General features: G+C 45.8%; 1 protein-coding gene across 1 annotated transcript in view; it reads right to left on the bottom strand.

Moving 5' to 3' along the window:
* Positions 1-4586: 4586 nt before the first annotated feature.
* Positions 4587-24612, bottom strand: part of hps3 (HPS3 biogenesis of lysosomal organelles complex 2 subunit 1) — a 46525-nt gene continuing 26499 nt past the window's right edge. The window contains 8 exon segments of the mRNA XM_055645706.1: positions 4587-6360; positions 8411-8501; positions 11623-11829; positions 12357-12455; positions 14153-14353; positions 16473-16649; positions 18732-18962; positions 24199-24376. Coding sequence (XP_055501681.1) covers positions 6233-6360; positions 8411-8501; positions 11623-11829; positions 12357-12455; positions 14153-14353; positions 16473-16649; positions 18732-18962; positions 24199-24376 — 1312 coding nt within the window. The 3' untranslated portion in view covers positions 4587-6232.

Genomic DNA, 24612 nt, shown 5'->3' with positions numbered 1-24612 from the left:
TTTAATGAAAAGCTGCACCACAACTTTGTTTGACAATTGTTCTGCCCAAGACCGCTACAAATTGCAGAGTTGTGGACGCAGCCCAGTCCATCACACAAACCAGCCTCCCGCCCATTGACTACATCTACACTACATGCTGCCAATATAATCAAGGACCATTCATTCCCTCTTCTCCCCTCTCCCATTTGGCAGAATGTTATAAAGGGTGAACGCATGTACCACCAGATTCAAGAACAGCGGCATTGTTAAAGCGGAGATTGATAGGTTCTTCATTGGTAAGGGTGTCAAAGGTTGTGGAGAGAAGGCAGGAGAATGGGATTGAGAGAGAAAAATAGATCCACGATCAAATGGCAGAGCAGACTCGATGGGCCAAATGGCCTAATTCTGCTCCTATGTCTTATGATCTTCCCTGCTGTTATCAGACTATTGAACAGATCTCTCATGCAATAAGGGTATAGTCTTGATCTTCCAATTTCTCTTGCTGAAGCCCTCGTACTTTATTTTATCAGCAATTTCTCTGCAGGTAAAATACTATATTATGCATGTTGTTTCTTTTGCTCTTTGCACTAACTGTTGAACTCATGGATGGTATGATTTGTCGGGAAGCCACACAAGACAACGGTTTTCCCATGGTTTCGCAGTATATGTGGCAATACAGTAAACCCTTGCACCTCTATATCCAGACCTCTATATAGCGGATTGCAGACTGAGGTTCTCGTTACACCACCTCCCACTTTTGCCAGTTATCCAACTTAAAAATATCCATTGACTTGGCCTCCACAGCCTTCAGCGGCAATGAATTCCACAGATTCCTCCCTCCCAGCCCTGGGTTAAACTTTATCCCCCTCACTCAGTTATAGCGGACAATCGGCAATAACGGATACCTTCCCCCCCCACGTGGTCCGTTATATCGAGGGTTCACTGTAATGAACTAATACCAGGATAAATTTACAATAATGATTTCTGGCTCCATGACTTAGGAACATTGAGTGAAGATAATCTGTAAAATAACCCAAAGTGACATGAGGCAAAGCAATTCACATACTGACTGGTTAGGGTTGGGCATGCACAACCTTACTGACGGCAGGAATGGAATTGCCAGGCAGAATGGCCACTATCCATGCTACTGCCATTCTGTGAAGATTCCATACTGTGCAGACCAACAAGTGGAAATGCAACAGGTATTGATGGGTACTTTTAGGGAGCTAGTACGTGAGAGCACACCAGAACAGCTCAGGGGAGGATTCTGAGTTTGCCAATTGTTGCACTCATTCGGAATGGGCATAGTGGCCACTGTGTGTAAACAAGCTGTAGAAATCTTCGATACAGTCATCGTAGTTTAGTTTAGTTTAGAGATACAGCCCACTGGCCCACCCAGTCCGCACTGACCAGCGATCCCCATAAACTCGGGACAAATTGTACACACATACACCAAGCCAATTAACCTACAAACCTGTACGCCTTTGGAATGAGGGAGGAAACCGAAGATCTCAGAGAAAACCCACGCTGTCACGGGGAGAACGTAATACCCGTAGTCGGGATCGAACCCAGGTCTACAGCATTGCAATCGCTGTAAGGCAGAAACTCTACCATTACGCCACCGTGCCGCACATCTATTTACACTCCCTTCAGGTGCCAATATTCCCCACGCTGGTCAGACAAAATACACCTTGTAAAATCTATTCTACTGTATTTTACAATGAGTTACATTATATCCACCTTGGATAGGAAAGGTTTAGAGGGATATGAGCTAAAGGTTTAGAAGGATGAGGGGGTACCTCATTGACACTTACCAAATAGTGAAAGGTCCGGATAGAGTGGACGTGGAGAGGATGTTACCACTAGTGGGCGACTCTGACACCATAACCTCAGAATAAAAGGACATACCTTTAGAAAGGAGATGACGAGGAATTTCTTTAGTTAGAGGGTGGTGAATCTGTGGAATTCATTGCCACAGAAGGCTGTGGAGGCCAAGCCAATGGATATTAAGTTGGAGATTGCTAAGATTCTTGATTAATATGGGTGTCGGAGGTTATGGGGAGAAGGTAGGAGAATGGGGTTGAGAGGGAAAGATAGATCAGCCATGGTTGAATGGTGGAGTAGATCTGATGGCCAAATGGCCTGATTCTGCTCCAATAATAAGAACTTAAATGCAAGCAGGTGTGGCTAGTGTAGATGAGGCATCTAGGTCAGCATGGGTAACTTGGGTCAAAGGGTCTGTTTCCACAGCGTATGATTATGACCTGCCATGATGTTATGATCTGACTGAGGTCTAAATATTGGCCGAGACCCTGTTGTTGATTCGTCTGTTCTTTTCAAAATAGTGTTAGAGGATCTTTCAGATCTAACTAAAAGCTCAGTCAGAATCTCACCTTAATATTTAACCTTAAAGACAGCACCTTTCAACATGCAGCAATCCCTCGGTACTCAGAATAGGATGTTACCCTTGATGTATATAGTCAAGGTTATTAATGAGGGTTGAACCCATGATATACCTCCAATTTATCTTATACTGTAGAGACTTACGGCACCGAAACAAGCCCTTTTGTCCTTCAGGTGAATGCTGAATCTTTTCCCCCCATGATTAGGGAATCAAGCACTAAAAAGCTTAGGTTTAGGTGTGAGGGGAAAGGTTTAATAGGAACCTAAGGGGCCATAGATAGAGGCTAGTGAGCATGTAGAACGAGCTGCCAGAGGAAGTGGTTGAGACGGGCTCAATAGCAATATTTATGAGACATTTGGACAGGTACATGGATAGGAAAGTTGAGAGGGATGGGGTTAAATGTGGGCAAATGGGACTAGCCTAGAAGGACATCAACAGCATGATTGAGTTGGGCTAAAGAGCTAGTTTTCATTCTCTATGACCATGACTCTTTTACATTATGTCCATTCTGACCACCAAAGACCCATCTGCACTGATCCAAATTATCAACACTCCTTGCTACTTTCCAGAATGGATAGATCTATCCATCTGGACACCATCCCAGCAGAAAATGCTGCAGGAAAATGTTTGGTAATTCATGATTCAATTTCAATGATTAGAAATGGCACATACTGCAAAGCTCGTCAGCCAAATACCAAGGAGAGACAAGGAACTGCACATGCTGGTTTACAAAAAAAGAGGCACAAAGTGCTGGATTAAATTCAGTGAGTCAGGCAGCGTCTCTGGAGAACATGGATAGGTAACGTTTCAGGTGGGGACCCTTCTTCAGCCTGAACAAGGATCCCGATCCAGAATGTGACCTATCCTATTCCTAAGGTTTACAATCCTCTGGGAAAAGATATATGTGAAGAAGGGTCCCAATGCAAAATGTCACCTATCCATGTTCTCCAGAGCTGCCTGACCCGCTGAGTTACTGCAGCATTTGGTGTCAGCACAAACACAAAACCTTACTCAGTAGAAAAGTAGTCCATAAAGCCAAATGACGTGGGGTAGAGTAATATAATGGGGACAATAATTAAAGCCCAGTTTCTTCCTTTTTTTTACTGTTGAATTAAAATTATGCTTGAGTGGGTATAAATTAGCAACTGGCTTATTCCCACCTCGCCGATCCCCACGGCCAACCTCATGGTCTACTCTGTGGCTTCAGGAAGAGCCCGCCGAGCCGGTCCCCGATGGCCCAATGGAAGTCTTGGCGGATCGTGGCCTGCAGGAGGGAACCGCCATGCCGGTTCCCTACTCATTGCTGCCGGTCTGGGAGGTGGAAACCACCTCGTCCCCCGAAGACCAGAGACCGGGAGAGACCGCGAGGAGCGAGGCTGGTAGGGGAGGTGAGGGAACCGGAGTCTGGCCTTGAGGCCGGCTGCGGGAGGCATCCTCCGGGGAACAAGGGTGGACGGGAGAGGAGAGGGACGTGGTGTTCAAGGAAGGAGATGGCTGGAGGCCCTCAACAGCCTGGGACTTGCCTGGAACAGGCACCGCTCATAATAACTACAGCGTGGACTTTGGAAATTGGTGCCAAAAATTGCACTTCTTGCACATGGGTGCAGTGCACTATTTCTGTACACTTGCTAATCCCAGGATCAGGGTATGGCAATATACTGGGCTGTTTGAGGAAAAGTATTTCACTGTTTGCGCTTAGCATTTGTGACGATAAACACACCATTAAACCACTGAACGACTAGGCACTGGCGCCATGTTCCATTTCCAATGTGGACCTCCCAATCTACTCAAGTTTGCTGCTGTGCTTCTCAACACAACCATATCCATTTTATAATCCACCCAATTCCTAAGCTTGTGTAGGAGGGCTGCTGTTTTACACCAAAGATAGACACATAATGCTGGAGTAACTCAGCAGGCCAGGCAGCATCCATGGAGATAAATAGTAGGTGATGTTTCGGGTCGAGACCCTTCTTCAGACTGTTCCGTCTGAGAGAGGGGAACTTCTTCAAAGTAGAGATACCTTGAGGAGATTTCGCAGTGAAGCAGATATCAGTCTGAAGAAGGGTCTCGACACGAAAAGTCACCTCTTCCTTTTGTTCAGAGATGCTGCTTGACCTTTGAGTTACTCCAGCATTTTGTCTTCATTCTTGAGCTTGTTATACTGTGGTATTTAGCTGAAGTGCATGAGAGGACGTGGCCGGGGTTTTTGGTTATTGAATTTTATTGCACACTCTTCTCAACGTTCACCTAGCAACAGGTTTGTGAACTAATTAGTCCACCAGGATTACATGAGTACCACCAGTAAAATATAATAGTATTAATACTTTATGCATTAATATATATGCAGTATCACTTTACTAATCTAAAAAATATGTTTTTCGCTTTCTTGGTAAAAGGTTACTGGCTTCAAATAAGGTCGATCTCTGGAACCAACAGAAACATGGTGAAATATCAACAGCTTAAATAAATAACAGGTTAAATACACAAAATGATGAAAAGAGACTCAATGGTTCAGTTAACCTCAAGGTCACTGGAACACAATGAACCCGGCCAGGCAGAGACTTAACGAGGTTGGTGTAGGGAGGAGTGAGATAATAATCTTCAGCAATCCATAGCACTCTGCAGAAAAGTGGCAGCATGTGCAGGCAGATAGGACTGATTTGAATTGGCATTATGGTCAGCACAGACATTGTGGGCCGAAGGGCCTGTTCCTGTGTTCTACGTTCCATGTTTGTCACCCAGTCCTTCTGACAGAGCCCAAAGGAAAGTGTCTTGCAATGACCCGTTTGGGTTTCAACATGGTAGATTCCTCAAGGAAGGGAATGTCGTGACAGTGGCTTATTGGACAAAATTTAAAAAAAAACTTACTCCAGAGAAAGGAGTGAGCAGATTGATTCTAGACACAAGGAACTGCAGATGCTGGTTTACAAAAAAAGGGACACAAGATACTGGAGTAACTCAGTGGGCCAGGCAGCATCTCTGGAGAACATGGAACATGGATACCTATCCATGTTCTCCAGAGATGCTGCCTCACCCACTGAGTTAATCCAGCACTTTGCGGCTCTTTTACAGCAGATTGATTGTTTAAAAGTTGCACAGCATGGAACCAGGCCCTTCAACCCACCGAGTGCATGCTGACCATCGATCATCTGCCCACACTAGTTCTATATCATCCTACTTTCGCATCCATTCCCTACACACTAAGGTGAATTTACACAGGCCAATTAGCCTACAAACCTGCATGCCTTTGAGATGTGGGTGGAAACTGGAGCACCCAGGGGAAACCCATGCAGAAATAGGGAGAACGTGCAAACTCCACATAGACGGCACCCGAGGTCAGGATCGAACCCGGGTCTCTCGTGCTGTGAGGCAGCAGCTCTACCAGCTGCGCCACTGTGCCGCCAATGGCACTATGTGGTATTTGGCGATATATTCAGCATTCAGATTGGCTAAAAATAGAAACTCCAGCGAAGTTTTGCAAAAGATTCTCTGACCCACTGGCACTCGATCCTTGCTTGAGTGTTCATTAATACTGCTGTTGAATAGCGTGGATTGTCACAAGAGAGTGTGAGTGAGCAGATTGTGTACACTGCCACGATGCTGTGAATTTCTACTCCGACACGCGATGTGATCAGGGAGTAAGGCAGCAACTTCACATGACTAAGTTTGCAGCGAGGCTTTCTACGCCTGTCAGTGATAGTGTTGGGCTGATATTCACAGCTCTAGTCTGCACCCTCCAGCCTGCTGTTATCTCCAGTGCCAGAATTGAGGCAAAATAACGCCCTTCCTTCCAGAGCTGCCGAGGTCAGACCACGGCACATCCTCGCCCTGCCCTACGCGGGCCATGGGTCAGCTGATTGAACTCTTCCTGCTGCACTCCAGGAGGTGAGGTAGGAAAAACGAGGCAGTGCCGTCATCTGGCAGCAGCCTCAGGAAATCCAGAGGAGGGAGAACGCTAGCCACCACTGCCAGGGTCTCTGGAGGAAGAAACACACAACTTCAGAAACGTACAACTTCAGAAACACACTACTTCACTCAACACTGGCGAGACTTCACCTGAAGCATTGCATGCAGCTCTGATCACCACTATAGAATGAACGTAATTGTGGTGGAGAGATTCGCAAATAGACAATAGACAATAGGTGCAGGTGTAGGCCATTCGGCCCTTCGAACCAGCAACGCCATTCAATGTGATCATGGCTGATCATCCCCAATCAGTAGCCCGTTCCTGCCTTCTCCCCTGACTCTGCTATCATTAAGAGCCCTATCTAGCTCTCTCTTGAAAGCATCCAGAGAACCGGCCTCCACCGCCGTCTGAGGCCGAGAATTCCACAGAAAAGATGAGAAAAAGTGTTTCCTCATCTCTGTTCTAAAACGAGATTCATCAGAAAGTTCATAAAGTGCTGGAGTAACTCAATGGGTCTGGCAGCATCTGAAGAAGGGTCTCGACCCGAAATGGCGCCTATCCATGTTCAGTCTGAGGAAGGCTCCCGAATCGAAACGTCACCTGTCCATGTTCTCCAGAGATGTTTCCTGACCTGCTGAGTTGCTCCAGCACTCTGTATCTTTTTAAGAGAAACTGAGTCTGTGTTGAACAGCGATCATCCAATACACTAGCACTATCCTACACATTAGGGACAATTTACAGAAGCCAATTAACCTACAAACTTGTACTCCTTTGGGACATGGGAGGAAATTGGAGCACCCAGAGAAAATACATGCGGTCACAGGGAGAACGTACAAACTCCGTACAGACAGCACCCGTAGTCAGGATCGAACCGGACAGGTGATATTTCGGGACAGGACCCTTCTTCACACTGACTTCACCGGAAAGTTGCCTGAATTAGAGGACTTTAGTTATGAGATTGGACAGGCCGGGCTTGTTTTCCATTGAGTGATGGAAGCAGAGGGGTGACCTGATAGAAATCTATAAGTGGCATGGATAGAATAGTCAGAATCTTTCACATGATAGGAGTATCAACAAGAGAGCCTAGCATTGAGGTCGAGGATGGAGTTTTAAAGAGGTTTATAGGGAAAGTACTGCTGCGCCACCCTGCTGCCCAGGTGTTGCTTGACATCGGGAGAGTACAGCCAGGAGATGTGGTAGTCAGACACCATCACTTTGCTTAAGAGACTTAGACAGGCAGTTAAATAGGCACAGAAGGACAAGGACCTAATGCAGGTTCATTTGTTTATTTGAAAAGAGAAATTCACCAGAGCTGCAAAGGAAAAACTTCTCCTCAGGAAGAAACAATAAAAATGCTTTAAAAAGATACAAGGTGCTGAAGTAACTCAATGGGTCAACTCAATTGTCAAGCCAGAAGAAGGAATGTAGGTGAAAGTGGAGGGGAGAAAATAGATGTGAGTCCAGGTTGGGCACAGGGAAGGAGGGGGTGAAAAAAAGTAAGGGGAGGAAGATGAGGTGGGGGGGGGGGAGGGCAAGTTACCTGAAATTAGAGAATTCAACATTGAAATAAAGACAGATAAAAAGTGCTGGAGTAACTCAGTGGGTCAGGAAGCATCTCTGGAGAAAAAGGATGGCTGATGTTTCGGGTGGGACTAGTTCTTCAGAGTAGTTTGAACTGGACTCTTCACACTGAACTATCAGATTGAAGTCTTCAGACTGGAGTCTGAAGAAGGGTTTCGATCCAAAATGTCATGCGTCCCTTTTCTCCAGAGATGATGGCTAATCCACTGCGTTACTCCAGCACTCTGTGTCTATCTTCGGTGTAAATCAGTATCTGCAGTTCCTTCCTACATGTTAAGCCAACATTCATACAGTTGGGTTGTACACTGCCCCAAGTTCGAGTAGGAGGTGCAGTTCCTCCAGTTTACGTGTGCCTTGACTCTGGCCATGGAGGAGACCCAGGTCAGTAAGGTCAGTGTGGGAATGGGAAGGGGATTTGCCTTCTCGTGGCTGATTTCAGGCATCTTCAAGATAAGCCTTAATAAAGTGCAGCTAGCTAGTGGCAGGGATATGATCAGAACCAAATCCATTACTGAAAAGTGAGAGACCCAAGTACATACCTTGCAGTGAAGACACCAGGATTTGATTTGCTCCTCCAGGTCCTCTTGTCCTTTCACAAAGTTCTGGCAACAGCTTCTTCCACCACAGAGGCTGAAAGCAGCAAAACACAGAGGGTACGTTAATGGGAAGAACCTTGCCCAAGGCTTTAATCAAGTTTGAAAGCAGAGTGATGGAGAAATTCCTATTCTGTACATTGGTGTAGGAATGGTGCCAAATGCAGTCCACGGAGCCTTCACACAGAATGAAGGGCAACCGGTCAGCGGGGACAAAGGTAGGAACAAATACTGGGTCAGTCAGTGCACTGCACTCCTGTGTCATAGCTCGCACCTAATTTTATAGAAGTTGGCAATCTTTGATGGAGCCATGCAAGATCAGCTCATCAGCCTCTTGCACAAAAAGGAGTGAACAAATATCTAATCATTTGGTAATCTCTTTGCAATGCACTAAATTCTCATGCTTATTAACAAGGGTGATGCAATAAAACACAGAACAGTACAGCACAGGTTGCCAACTTTGACCCGCAATGGTTGTACCAAACATGGCAGCGATCTCAAATTAAACTGATCTCATCTGCCTTTACATGATCCACCTCCCTCTATTCCTCGCACTTCCATGTGCCTATCTAAGAAGCCACATATGAAGGTGGAACATGGTTTGGTTTGGAGGAATAGTACAATACAGTAAGTGTTATCCTTACTGACAAGCTCGGTGTCACTATGGGAATCGCCACGATCGTATCTTCCTCCACCACCACCCCTGACAATGCGTTCCAGGCCCCCACCACTCTTACCCCGCACATCTCCATTACACTTTCCCATTCTCACCTTAAAGCTATTCACCCTAGCGTTGACATTCCCACCCTGGGAAAAAGGTTCTGACTACCTACCCTGGGAAATAGATTATGCTTCGCTACATGTTCCTTGCGTAATTTTATATACTTTTATCAGGTCTCCCTCAACCTCCGACGAAAGAGAGAGGTGAGAGAAATGTTGGTGCTTGTCCTCAGCAGCTCAAAATAACGAGTGGACCATTCAGGACGCAAGTGAGAAGAAAATCAAATCAAAGTGCTGGAGTAACTCAACGGATTTGCCAGCATCTCCGGAGGACATGAACAGGCAATGTCTTGCGTTTGGACCCCTCTTCAGAAATATCTTTACCTTGAGATTTGGAAATTTTAGGAATTCTTTATCCAGCGCAACTGTGGACACTCAGCGAGATAGATTTGTGGATATCGAAGGATGTGGAATCAGTTCAGGAATGAGATGAATAGACCAGGTACATGCAGAGAGTCTCTTGCCCACAGTAGGGGCATCGAGAACAAGAGGGCATTGGTTTAAGGTGAGGGAGGAAATATATTTACTGTGAACCAGAGGGGTAACGTTTTACACACAAAGGGTGGTGGGTGTATGGAATGAGCTGCCGGAAAAGGTAGTTGAGGCACGTACTATTGCAAAGTTTAAGAAACATTTAGACAGGTACATGTTTAAGAACTAACTTCAGACGCTGGAAAAATCGAAGGTAGACAAAAAGCTGGAGAAACTCAGCAGGTGAGGCAGCATCTCGCTCCATAGATGCTGCCTCACCCACTGAGTTTCTCCAGTTTTTAGACAGGTACATGTATTGGACGGGTTTATAGGGATATGGGCCAAACACACAGGTAGGAGTAGTGTAGATGGGACATGTTGGCTGGTGCGGGCAAGTTGGGCTGAAGGGTCTGTTTCCACGTTGAATGACTTTATGAAAGTGGTATCGAAACAGAAGATCAGCATTTATCTTACTGAGTGGTGTAGCAAGCATTGGAAACCAAATGTGCTACTCCCCTGTCCATTTGTTAAACTATTCCACAGAGAGCAGGAAGAAGTTGAAGTGGAGAACGCTCTCCCTTCCTTCATTTACCTTCATGGGATCTTTAATCATTAACTTCATATGAAGGTGGAACATGGTTTGGTTTGGGGGAATAGTACAATACAGTAAGTGTTATCCTTACTGACAAGCTCGGTGTCACTATGGGACAAGTGAACGAATATCTGAAGGTTTCTGCCAACTGAACTGAAGTAGTTATTTTACAAGGGCAGTTGAACCAGAAATTATCGTATTTAAGAAATACTTAGTTTAGTTGAGAAATATAGCATGGAAACAAACCCCTCAGTTAACCGAGTCCACGCCGACCATCGATCACCCGTTCACACTAGTTCTATGGGGCGGGTATCATGTCACAGTGACAGACCTGCTGCCTAACTGCACCAGAGACACGAGTTCGATCCTGACTGGAGTTCTGTCTGTACAAAGCTTGTACGCCTTCCCCCTAACTGCGTGAGTTTTCTCCGGGTGCTCCGGTTTCCTCCCACATTCCTAAGTTGTACAGGCTTGTGGGTTAATTGGCTTTTGTAAAAATTGTAAATCGTCCCTAGTGTGTAGCATAGTGCAGGATTGCTGGTCGATGTGGACTCAGCGGGCTGAAGGACCTGTTTCTGTGCTTTATCTCTCTAAACAAAACAATGTTATCCCACTTTTGCTACCACTCGCTACACACAGGAGCAATTTACAGAGGCTAATTAACCTACAAACCCACATACCTTTGGGATGTGGGAGGAAACTGGAGCACATGGGTGAAACCCACGCGGTCACAGGGAGAACGTGCAAACACTTCACAGACAGCAGCTGAGATCAGGATCTAACCCGGGTCTCTGGCGCTGTAAGGCAGCAACTCTAACGCTGAGCCACTGTGCCGCATACTTGCATGGTAGAACCATGGTCTGGTGATGGAATGTAGGATTCGGTCTTCCTTGACTGAATGGTCCACAAAACAAAAGCTGCACAGTGGCGCAGTGATAGAGTTGCTGCCTTACAGTGCCAGAGACCCAAGGTCAACCCTGCCTACGGTTGCTGTCTGTACGGAGTTCGAACATTCTCCCTGTGACCACGTGGTTTTTCTTCAGGTGCTCCGGTTTCCTCCCACAGTCCAAAGGCGTACAGGTTTGTAGGTTCATTGGCTTCGGTAAAATTGTAAATTGTCCCTAGCGTGTAGGATTGTGCTAGTGTACATGGTGATTGCTGGTTGGCGCGGACTTGCTGGGCTGAAGGGCCTATTTTTGCGCTGTATCTCTAAAGTCAGTGTCCTAAATGTTCCTAGATTCCATTTCTGTATCCAATACATTTATTGCCCTCGAATCAGAAGGCTAAATGCCTGGAGAAAGAGATTGAGGCAAACCTGGTTTCCCTGCTGCATCTCACACGCGGCAAATGATAGAAGTGCTTCTGGACATCTGTCGAGCAGCAGGTCAGTAACTTGCTCACATTTACCCAGCCTGGTGTCACACAGTGCACGGATACTTAGACCAGCAGCATCGTCATCGGGGAGTTGTTGCAGAAGATGAAGAACTGATGTTATGTCGATCGAAGAACCGCACAAAATGGACTGTGAATAAAACAAAACGCTCATAAGATACCAATCGGCGTGCAAAGTATCAGACTCACTCGTACCCTCTCGAGACCCTTACTGTCACCTCTCAATTGTTCCTGAACATAGTGGAGGCAAGGCCTTAAGAAGATAGTTATTAGTTTTAGCTTTAGTTTAGAGATACAGCATGGAAACAGGCCCTTCGGCCCACCGAGTCCATGCTGCCCAGCGATCATCCCCGTACACTAGTTCTATCTTACTCACTACGGACAATATACAGAAGCCAATTAGCCAATACACCTGCACGACTTTGCAATGTGGGAGGAAACCGGAGCACCCAGAGAAAACCCAAGTGGTCACAGGGAGAACGTACAAACTTCATACAGACAGCACCCATAGTCAGGATTGAACCCGGATCTCTGGTGCTTTAAGGCAGCAACTCTACTGCTGCGCCACTGAGCTGCACAAAATGATGACTCGGACATTGACAGCAAGACATGCACAATACTTGATGTGATGTTGGACTGAGTCCAAGAAGCACCAACCTGCAATTTCTGCAGATCTTCAGAAGGTAGTTGGGAACTGGATTCATTGATGATGTGGATCCATGGATAAATCTTCTTGAAATGACCACACGAATTGATCTGTTTGAAAAAAAAAATGGATTAGAGTAATTGAGTAATACTTCATCCCAACTTGTCCACGCTGACCAAGATGCCTCATCTACACTTGTCCCACCTGTCTGTGTTTTGGCTCATATCCCTCTAAACCTTTCCTGTCCAGACAAATGCCAATAGACACAAAATGCTGGAGTAACTCAGCAAGTCAGGCAATATATCTGGAGAAAAAGTTTAGAGTTTAGAGGAACAGCTTTTTTGGTCACTTTTAACAAAAATTAATAAGCCATTTAAAATCTAATATCTAGATCTCTTACTGTGACCACACCCCATTGAAGTTTATTTTAACATGGAAGGATTTCCTTAGGCCTGGTATAACATCTAATGGGGAGTAAACTTTGTTGTCGGTGGACAATAAAGCCAACTTCACCAGTGCGGTCAACAGAAGTCCGTGGGGTGTGGAATCACTGAAGGAAATGTCACGATTCCACCATATGAACACGTACAAGGGAACAATCAAGTGTAATAATGGTGAGCGCTCGTAGCTTTGCCTTCATCACCACTCCATAGTCCTGATCTTTATACTAAAATATACAATAAAACCTCCGTGACATTTCTTACCACCCCACCCGCATGTCTCGGCCAGCTATGGGCCCACGCCACCTCACCCTGCTGTTACAGGTTTCTGAGGCACCATTACAAAGTGTCAACTTTTCACCAGCAGCTCACTCATTATATGTGTGGAAATAAGAATTGGGAGCAAGGACAGAATTATCTCTGCAAAATTTGGTTCATAAGCACCAGCCTATTCCACAGATTCACTATCCTCTGACTAAAGAAATTCCTCCTCATCTCCTTTCTATAGGTACATCCTATCCACATACCTGTCCAAGTGTCTTTTCAATGTTATGTTGAACTACCTTGTCTGACCTCTCGTTACATACATGCCCATTACTATCAGAGTGGAAAAGTTGCCACTCATGGTCCTATTAAATCTTTCCCTCTCACCTTAAACCAATGATCTCTGGTTCCAGATTTCCCTGCCAAGAGTAATTGACCAAATTTTGTATGGAAAATACCTATAGGTCCAACACACCCACTCCAATGTTAAAACTTTATCTCCTCACATAACCTTGAAGTTGTTACTATTCACATGGTCATTCTTTGAACAACCATAGTTTACAGTAAAAACTGTTAGGGGCAGCACAGTGGTACAGCAGTAGAGTTGCTACAGCATTGGAGTGGGTATGCTGAACCTATAGGCATTTTCCAGAAGGGATTTGGTCCCTTGCAACTTTAGAGACCCAAGTTCGATCCTGACTAGGGGTGCTGTCCGTATGGAGTTTATATGTTCCGCTGTGACTGTGTGGGATTTCTCTGGGTGCTCCGGTTTCCTCTCAGGTTTGGAAACATTCCAAAGACGTGCAGGTTTGGAGATTAATTGGCTTCTGTAAAATTGTCCCTAGTGCAAATAGGATAGAACTAGTGTGTGGGGTGATTGTTGGTCGGTGCGGACTCGATGGGCCAAAGGGCCTGTTTCCACGCTGTATCTCTAATGAACAAACTTCCCATATAATTAGCTTCATGTGGGTTCATAACTTTGGGACTAAGGTTGCAGACTGCATCCGGTAGAGAAGCTTCGTTCAATGTCCCCTGGGTTCACGGACTGTGATCAACACCACTCCCACTTAGTTGTGCCCTTGGTCTGAGCAGCAGAGACATACCAGTTCCTCCACTGTCTTGAGCGGTTTCTGGTCAGGATTTAGTTTCCGGGCTGTCCTCTGGAGATACACCGACACCAGTTTCATCAGGAGACGCTCGGTCACCACTTCCTCAGTGAAGGATATCAACGTGGCTTCCCAGAAGTCGACCAGCACCTGTGGAGTCTCTGCCTCATCGATTTTGTTGTCTCGACCACAGAGACCCTGCCAACAACAAAAAGCCAATCACTCAGTCGTTACCCTGACACTCCCCACCATCAGCTTCTTACCGCACTCCCCAGCACTCTCAACTACAGCTTGCAAACACTTCAAAAGTGGAGAAAGGAACTCCAGATGCTGGTTTACAATGTGGGCAGACACAAAATGCTGGAGTCATTCAAGTGGGCCAGGCAGCATCTTTGGATAGAAGGAATGGGTGGCGTTTCGGGTCGAGACCCTTCTTCAGACTGAAGTGGAACTTCGAAAGTGGAAACATGCAAGGACAGGAAAAGACCATGCAACAATTCGGAAAGGCAAACCCAGAGGATCGTTCTGTCTACATCTCTCGTTTCCTTTTCCCCTGATTCTCAGTTCCGAAGTGAAATGTCACATCTTCTTTTTCTCCAGAGATGCTGCCTGACCTGCTGAGTTACTCCAGCACTTTGTGCCCCTACGTGTTCAGGCTGGTAAAACCCAAGTTACCAGCAAGCGGACATATTTTACACAAAGGGATTAGAGTTAGTTTAGTTTAGGTTTAGAAATACAGCATGGAAACAGGCCTTTCGGCCCATCGAACCCATGCCGACCATCAATCACCTGTTCACACTAGTTCTATGATATCTCACCTTCTCAACCATTCCCTACACATTAGGGGCAATTTACAGAGAGCCAATTAAACTACAAACTCACAGGTCTTTGGGATGTGGGAGGAAACTGGAGCACCGAGAGGAAACCGACACACTCACAGGGGGAGTGTGGACATTTTACACACACAGCACCCGTGGTCAGGATCGAACCCGGGTCTCTGGTGCTGTGAGGCAGCAGCTCTAACAACTGTGCCACCGTGCACTGAAATAGATGTTTTTTTACTAAGGTTTGCAGCTGACTGTGTAAATGTGACATGCTTGGTTGCAATTTGCCCATCTGTTTTTACCTATTCAAAATTAATTCCAACAAATTGAAAACAGGAAGAGATAGGAAGATGGATAGGAGAGAGGAGTTGGATTAACTGGAGAGGACTAGCACAGACAATGGTCCAAATGGCCTCCGATATTACACCACTGATCTTATTCAGCATCAAGCCCTTTTCCAACAAAGATATTAACAAATAAAGAACATTAGCTCCTCCTGGTGGTGACATTTATATTTACTCAAATTCTCTAAAAACATCTCTACAAAACAGTGTAAAAGCCAACACTTTCCACCCTGGGGAATTGGAACTAGCATTTAACTTCCAAAACTATTTATTCATCAATAAATCTTCTAAACTGTTGCCATTATTCAATAAGTGTAAAAGTACAGAGTACGGGAGTAACTCAGTGGGTCAGGCAGCATCTCAATGGTACGTTTATTTGTGAATTTCATTTTTGTATTCAGTTTAGTACAAGTATCACTATACATCAGCACATAGATACATCTTAGTTAAGAGTCTCAGATATAGTTAAAGTGTATAGTAGTGGTATACAGAGACAGTAAACAATGTCAGACATAAAATGCTGTAGTAACTCAGCGGAACAGGCAACATCTCCGGGTGACGTTCCGGGTCAGCAGTTTCTGTCTATCTTCAGTGTAAACCAGCATCTGCGGTTCATTCTTACACAGTAAACAGACTCGCCAGTTTTGCTGCCATTTTCAGGTCCCAGTTTGTAAGTGCAGGGTTGTTGACCTGACCATGAAGGCCTGTTGTCATGGCAGCTTTGCAAAGCCGGCCTGGCAAAGCGTAGCTGTGGTGTCCTCCACCAGAGAACATGAATAGGTGATGCTTTGTTGAAAATGTACAAAGAACAATGAATTTATATAGTGAAACTAAGCAGGATGACAGTGAAACTAGTAAGATGACTAGGGTGGGCGAGTGACGGAGGGAGAGGGTCATCGGTGCCGGCTCTGATTTGTTCTGAACATTTTCATACCTCTACCCTGACTCTATGTCTGAAGAAGGGTCTCAACCCGAGACGTCACCTATTCCTTTTCTCCACGGATGCTGTCCGAGCCGCTGAGTTCCTCCAGCTTTTTGTGTCTGTCATAATTGGTGATTTGTCATTTTCCCTGCTCCAAATTCTTTGCAGCTGATGAACAGATGACTCCACAGTAATTTCGACATACATAAAGAAAACTGCTAAAATACCTTAAAGAACAAGTCAGCCTCATCGAGGGTGATTTTGTCACTCTTCAGTAGAGCTACGAATGCAACCACCAAGAGGCCCGGCTGCGTTCTCTCCAGCTCTCGGGACAAGTCCGTTGCCACAACGCCGTGATGTCGCACGAGATTGGGTTCTTCCACAAATCCGGTAACCAATCTCATCTACCAAAAGCAAGCAGGAAGTTAATGAAACAACCAGTAACCCAGGGCTTCTGGTTTAGGTTTATAGTTGTCACGTGAACCGAGGTACAGTGAAAAGCTTTTTTGTTACATGCTATCCGGCAAGCATAAAGATTATACATGATTACAAACAAGCCGTCCACAGTGTACAGATACAGCATAATGGAAATAACGTTTAGTTATAGGCAAAGTTTTCCTTTGCATGCTCTCCTATCAAATCAGATAAGACTTTACATGGATACAATCAAGCCAAACTCGAGTATAACACAAAGTTAGGTACAAAATGATGGAATAACCCAGCGCGTCAGGCAGCACCTCTGGGGAAAAGGACTAGTAACAAAACAGGGTTGGCTACAGATGACCTCAGGAAGGGTGGAGATGACTTGAGGAACGGTCTATTGTGGGTGGGGGACAACGGGGATACAACGGATGCGAACAGTGGAATTAGTAGAACAACTGGGTGGGGGGGGGGGGGAGAGAGGGGGTAATGGAATGCAGGAATTACTTGAAATTAGAGAAATCAACGTTCATATCGCTGGGTTGTAAGCTGCCCAAGTGAAATATGTGTTGCTGTTCCTCCAATTTGCATTTGGCCTCACTCTGACAGTGGAGGAGGCCCAGGCACAGAATGGTCAGTGATGGAATGGGAAGGGGAGTTAAAATGTTTGGTAATCGGGATATCGTGTAGGCTAAGGCTGACTGAGCGTAAGTGTTCAGAAGTGGAAGTGGAGAGAATAGAGGGATATGGATCATGTACAGACAGATGTGATGAGTTTAACTTGGCATCATGTTCGGCACAAACATTGTTCCTGTGCTGTACTGTTCTATGTACAACAGGTAGAGTAAAGGGGGGATACAGAATGTAGAGTTCCAGAGACAAAGTCCAATGGGGTAGAGGTGAATCAGACAGTACCCCAACTTATGGAATGACTGTTCAGAAGCCTGATAACTGAGGGAAAGATGCTGCTCCTTAGTCTGATGATGTGCGCTTTCACAGTTCTAATCCTTCAGCTCAACGAGAATGGGGAAAAGGAATTACCAGAGTGGAACAGGTTTTTGATTAAGTTCGCTGCTTTTCTGAGCAGCATAAATTGTAGATGGAGTCTATGGTCGGGAGCTGGTCTGTATGTTATTTCAATTCACAACTTCCCATTTTCAAACTTGACACCTGACTATAAAGGGAGGCATAGTGGCACTGTGGTAGAGTTGCTGCTTTACATCGCCAGAGACACAGGTTCGATCCTGATTACGGGTGCTGTCTGTACGGAGCCTGCACGTTCACCCTGTGGTCATGTGGATTTTCTCCGGGTGATCCAGTTTCATTGCACGTTCTGAAGACATGCACATTTGTAGGTTAATTGGCTTCTGTAAACTGTCCCTAGTGTGTAGGAAAGAACAGGTGCACGGGTGTAGTGGTCGACACAGACCTAGTGGGCTGAAGGGCCTGGCTCCGTGCTGTATCTTGAAACTAAAACTAAACTATAACGCAAATAGTAAAGACAGGAGCAGCATCCTTGGAGAACACGGATAAGCGATGTTTCGGGAAGCGACACTTCTTCAGACATTTATTCATCACTCGATTTAATGGATCGGTTTAGTTTAGAAATACAGCGTGGAAACAGGCCCTTCGGCACATCGAGGCTGTGCCGACCAGCGATCCCCCGTACACTAACATTATCCTACACACTAGGATCAATTTACAATTTTTACTATAACCAATTAACCTGCAAATCTGTATATCTTTGGAGTGTGGGAAGAAACCAGAACCTCCGATTAAAACGCACATGCTCACGGTGAAAACGTGCAAACTCCGTACAGACAGCACCCATAGTCAGGATCGAACCCGGGTCTCTGGCGCAGTGAGGCAGCAACTCTACCACTGCACCATCGTGCCGCCATAGCTATTACTGATGCTGTCGGAGCTTCTTGAGCGCAAGACTCCAATTCGTCCATTAAAACAATGACTAACTCATGACTGCAAAGTGTTTGGGACACCCTGAAAGGCAAGATTTACTGAAGCAAGAGTTTGAAAGTGGGCAGCGAAGACTCTGCCTTGGACTTTACCTCTGGGTATCGCCTCATGGCCTTGTGGTATTTGTGCTGGTCTTCAATTCTTAGCGCCACCGTTGCTTTGGTAAGTGATACCAGGGGAGACTGCCTGATGGAGTCCAGTCTCTCCAGGTGGTCCCAGGCTGTTCTCAGGCACACGTTTCTCATGCAGGGGCTGCACAGGGCGTGGGGAATTTGGGTTGGTTCCGTCAGCTTGAACACTTGCAAAACCTGGTTTGCCATTTCCTACAGAATTAAAAATAATGTCACTGCTCCACCAAATGCAAGCAACAAACACCATTTTACAACATACTTCCATAGTTACAAAATTGAGATCCTGCTTTCTGCAAAAAATATTTTTTTTCACTCTTATTAAACAAAATAAGTGGTTAATCTATGAAGAATGACCGATTATTATCATTAATTATTATAATGCCTAATTGTTATAAGTAATTATTAGAATGGTTAATTATAAAGTACCTGTAATTTAATGAAAGAGTAGGCCTGAATAGAGTGGATGTGGAGAGGATGTTTCCAGTAGTGGGAGAGTCTAGGGCATACCTTCAGAAAGGAGATGAGGACATTTAGCAAAAGGACATTTAGCAAGAGGTAAGGGTGGTGCTTCTATGGAATTCATTGCCATAGATGGCTGTGTATGTCGTCATTGGGTATTTTTAAGGCACACATTGACAGACACTTGATTAGTAAGAGTGTCAGGGGTTATGGGGAAAATGGAGTTGAGAGGGAAAGATATATCAGCCATGATTGAATGACGGAGTAGTCTCAATGGGCCAAATGGCATTCTTCTGCTCCTCTGACATTTGATCGAACTTATGAAAATCTCAAAGGAGTGAACGAACAAAATCTGACATCAAGCCGCATTGAAATTACCTGTGCTGGACCACTTTCTGTTTGCAGATATTAATGCCACCTGCTGGATGTTCAGGTTCCTACAGCTTTGGGTTACCTTTCCGGTTAGGCAGGAAGTTGTCATAAGCCAGGAAGCCCAGCTCAGGGACAGTACCGCATGGTGCACACTGTAATTCTAGTGTGTAATTTCTGCCATCCTACCGCACCAGCTTGTTAGATGCATTGTCTGTGAGTAATCATGTTTGTGTAACAGCAGCTTTATACGTTATTGTGCAGCATTGCTATTATTAACAGTTAAGAATGTTTCATGTGCCCTGGCTGGTTTCTTACATAACAGCATTGTATTTAGTGGTGGCATCATAGTTTATGTTTCTATACCAAGTGTATAACGTTACTAAATATGCGGTTTCTCTTTCTGCTTGTATGTTACAGTTTTACAGTTGAATACAGTAAAGAATCAACGACATCTCGTGTCTACGGGTCTTTATTGGATTAATTGTTTAACTTGCTAGATAGCTGGATAGGGACATCCAGCGAGTCCAGTATAGTAAAAAGACAGCACCACAACAAGCTGTACTACAGGGTGGCCCACATCATCACATTGCCCGTCCACACCTCAACGCCATGGCAACAAGCAACCAAGACAACGCTTCACAGAATGAAGCCAAGTCCCTCAGCGTTCGTTCGTACTGCTCTGCAGCCAGCTCCAGTGCCAGCATGGCCGCCCTTAAAGCACGGGCTAAAGCAAAAGCAGCTGAAGCTAGAGCAGCATTCGCTCAGAGAGAGATAGATATGAAGGTCGACGCTGCGCGGATTCAGGCGACCTTAGAGGCCTTGCAGCAAGAAAAAGAGATGGAAGCAGCCATTGCAGAGGCCGACACCATAGAAGCAGGTTTAATAGCAGAACAAGGGTCACGTGATAGATCACCCAGCCCTGCTCGCCCTCAAAACCAGCACGAGCGTACTCTGGACTACGTCATAGAGCAAGCCAGCATAAAGTCAAGCCAACATGTCACTGATTATGATTTCGAGAGTGGTAGCATAGTATTTTGCCCATTGCCGCCCATTCACCAGACCAAATCTAATCTGGCCAGTTCATTTCATAGTCATCACAATCCCAGTAATGTGCAAGGAAACGTGGAGCATAAATTGGAGGATAGAAAGCCAACGGCAACCTTTCTGCACAGCGGCTCTAACAACTCTCCTCAAGCCACCAACGATATCAATCCCACCACCATGGACCTCGCCAAATACCTCGCTCGCAGCCAGCTTGTTACAACAGGATTGACGGCCTTTAACGACAAGCCTGAGAATTACTGGGCTTGGAGATCCTCCTTCCAAAACGCCATAGAAGGCCTGGGCCTTTCACCCGGAGAGGAGCTCGATCTTTTGGTAAAATGGCTTGGGAAAGAATCCTCGGAGCAGGCAACAAGAATTAAGGCTGTCAACATGAGGAATCCTAAAGCAGGTTTGAAGATGGCTTGGCAGAGGCTCGAAGAAACTTATGGTTCACCCGAGTCTATTGAGCATGCCCTCTTTACCAAGCTCGAGAACTTTCCCAGGATCACCATCAAGGAGCCATACAAACTACGTGAGCTCGGGGACCTTCTGTCAGAAATCGAAGCGGCAAAGGCCGATGGGTATCTACCTGGGTTGTCTTACCTTGATACCTCCAGGGGAGTTGCACCGATTGTTGAGAAGCTTCCTTATAACATCCAGGAAAAGTGGACTGAATTTGGATCCAATTATAAACGCCGCCACCGCATCTCTTTCCCCCCATTTAAAGTGTTTGCCAACTTTATCCGTGCGGAGGCAAAAACCAGAACGGATCCCAGCTTCAATCTTTGCCTCTCTCGTCCAGCAATCGTCCAGAGGGATAACATAGAGAGACATGGTAAAACTCTCGTCTCCGTCCACAGGACACAAGCATCTCCAACAACTCCTGAGACACAGAAATCCAGTGACCCATCAAAGCAGTGTCCCATTCATGCCAAGATTCATCCATTAAAGAAGTGCAGAGCCTTCAGAGAAAAGAGCCTGGAAGACCGCAAACACTTCCTTAAGGAACATTCCATTTGTTTCCGCTGCTGCTCCTCCACAAGTCATTTCGCCAAGAACTGCACAGCAGAAGTGAAATGTACCGAGTGCAACAGTGACAGACACCTCTCCGCTCTACATCCAGGCCCAGCCCCCTGGAAGTCCGAGCCATCTCCCCCCGCATCCGAGCATGGCGGGGAGGAAGAGGTAGCAGTAAACCAGGAGATCACCTCCACATGCACGGAGGTGTGCGGTGATGGGGTCAGCGCGAGAGCATCCGCTAAGATATGTCTCATCTCAGTCTATCCAGAAGGACGTCGCCAAGAGGCACGCAGGATGTATGCCATCTTAGATGAACAGAGCAACCGCTCTCTTGCAACATCCGAGTTTTTCAATATCTTTGGGGTTAAAGGCAATCTTAAGCCATATTCACTGCGGACATGTGCCGGGCTTAAGCAGACTGCAGGTAGAACAGCCTGTGGTTACATGGTGGAGTCTGTGGATGAGAAGACATTGCTCCCTCTTCCTCCACTCCTAGAATGCAATCAAGTGCCTAACAACCGTGCCGAGATCCCCACTCCCAACGTTGCGCTTCACCACAGCCATCTCAGATGCATTGCCAACGCGATTCCTCCACTGGACCCAAACGCCAAAATACTGCTCCTATTAGGAAGAGATATTCTGCAGGTGCATAAAGTGAGGAAACTAATTAACGGTCCCAACAATGCCCCGTACGCCCAGAAGCTGGATCTGGGATGGGTAGTTGTTGGCGATGTAGGTATTGGTGGAGCACATAGACCTACCCAAGTGGAGGGACGTGTTCCAGGGTCTACAGATGCGACAGATTCCACGGCCCTACACCACATTCTCAAAGTTGAGCATGCTACAACAGGAGCTCTATCTGTTCTCGGACGCATCAGGCAAGCCAAGATAAGCAGTTGCGTATCCGATCGTCATCACCGAAGACGGAATAACGGAGGTGGGCTTCATCTTTGGCAAAGCAAAGCTAGCAACCCAGCCAGAGCTCACTATTCCAAGACTAGAATCGTGCGCAGCGGTCTTGGCTGTCAAAATCGCAGAGACGATTGCGAAGGAGATGGACGACATCCCCTACCACACGGACGGCAAAGTAGTACTGGGGTACATCTGTAATCGATCGTGGCGATTTACACATGCGTCCACAGCCGTATCCAACGCATCCATCAGTTTTCGCCATCTCATCAGTGGAGGTTCGTTCCCACGCACGACATCCCAGCTGACCCCGGGGCACGGTCCGTCCCAGAAGCTCTAGGTCCGCCCAATCACCGAAGTGGTTCTCCTCCTGTCTCCCGAGGACTCTGGGGGTTAAATGGGAGATTTGCATGGGGTCTGGGAGACCCCAGGTGGGGAGTGTGCTGGACCACTTTCTGTTTGCAGATATTAATGCCACCTGCTGGATGTTCAGGTTCCTACAGCTTTGGGTTACCTTTCCAGTTAGGCAGGAAGTTGTCATAAGCCAGGAAGCCCAGCTCAGGGACAGTACCGCATGGTGCACACTGTAATTCTAGTGTGTAATTTCTGCCATCCTACCGCACCAGCTTGTTAGATGCATTGTCTGTGAGTAATCATGTTTGTGTAACAGCAGCTTTATACGTTATTGTGCAGCATTGCTATTATTAACAGTTAAGAATGTTTCATGTGCCCTGGTTGGTTTCTTACATAACAGCATTGTATTTAGTGGTGGCATCATAGTTTATGTTTCTATACCAAGTGTATAACGTTACTAAATATGCGGTTTCTCTTTCTGCTTGTATGTTAGTTTTACAGTTGAATACAGTAAAGAATCAACGACATCTCGTGTCTACGGGTCTTTATTGGATTAATTGTTTAACTTGCTAGATAGCTGGATAGGGACATCCAGCGAGTCCAGTATATTACCCAAATCGCAGATAAATATACTTCTAAAAGTCCAAATAAATGTCTAAAAGTTGAAAAGTGGCGGAGAGTTATGGGGAGGGTTAAGGATTGAAGTTGCCGGAGTTGAGGGTATCGGCACATGAAGGAGCTCACAAGTTTTGGGACGGCACAGTGGCACAGCGCCAGAGACCCAGATTTGATCTGACCGCGGGTGCTGTCTGTAAGGAGTTTATACGTTCTCCCTGTGACTGCGTGGGTTTTATCTGGGTGCTCTTGTTTCCTCCCACACACCAAAGATGTACAGGTTTGTAGGTTAATTTGGCTTCAGTAAAAGTTGTAAAAATTGTCTCGATAGCGTAGGATAGTGTTAGTGTGCGGGAATGCTGGTTGGCGCGGGCTCGGTGGGCCGATGGACCTGTTACTGCATTGTATCTCAAAACTAAACCAAACAAGTGCCTATCTCACTGGATGGGTAAAATGGCATTGTCTGATATGTTTAGGTAGATTTGGCAATCTACAACGCTCACCGCCTGAATTGTTCCATTTACATGGCAGATTGATGGGCAGACACATCCTGGACCAGCTGAGACCATGGCATCTGGGCAACTTTAGGCACTGCCACATAGAATATTCTGAATTACGTCAGATTGCACGAAAGGCTGAAACCAAAACTACTTACTGCACTAAGTGGATCTTCAATTTCTTCATAGACTAAATGCTTTAAGAAGTACATAAATCCTTTTCCAAATTTCTGAGGTTCATTTTCCCATAAAGGTATTCGGCTGATGAGGTCACTGAGTGATTTGCCTGACATCTTATAGTACGGGAGAGTTAAGTGAAAATCGTCCACCTCAAACCTAGTAGCAAAATATGCCCACATGTCAGTTAAAACAGCATTCAGATTATAAACTTGTAGTCAAAGAGAATCATAGAGTCACACAACATGGAAACAAGCCGTCCAACACTACTGTGCATGCCAACCAAGATGCCCCATCTAAGCTTGTTCCCATTTGCCCACATTTGGCCCATGTCCCTCTAAACCTCAGATATACACAAAATACTGAAGTAACTCAATGGGACAAACAGCGTCTCT

This window comes from Leucoraja erinacea, chromosome 14, assembly GCF_028641065.1.
Source record: "Leucoraja erinacea ecotype New England chromosome 14, Leri_hhj_1, whole genome shotgun sequence".
In the NCBI taxonomy this organism is placed as follows: Eukaryota; Metazoa; Chordata; class Chondrichthyes; order Rajiformes; family Rajidae; genus Leucoraja; species Leucoraja erinaceus.
Note: the sequence above shows the minus strand (reverse complement) of the source record. Positions and strands in the feature narration are given on the sequence as shown.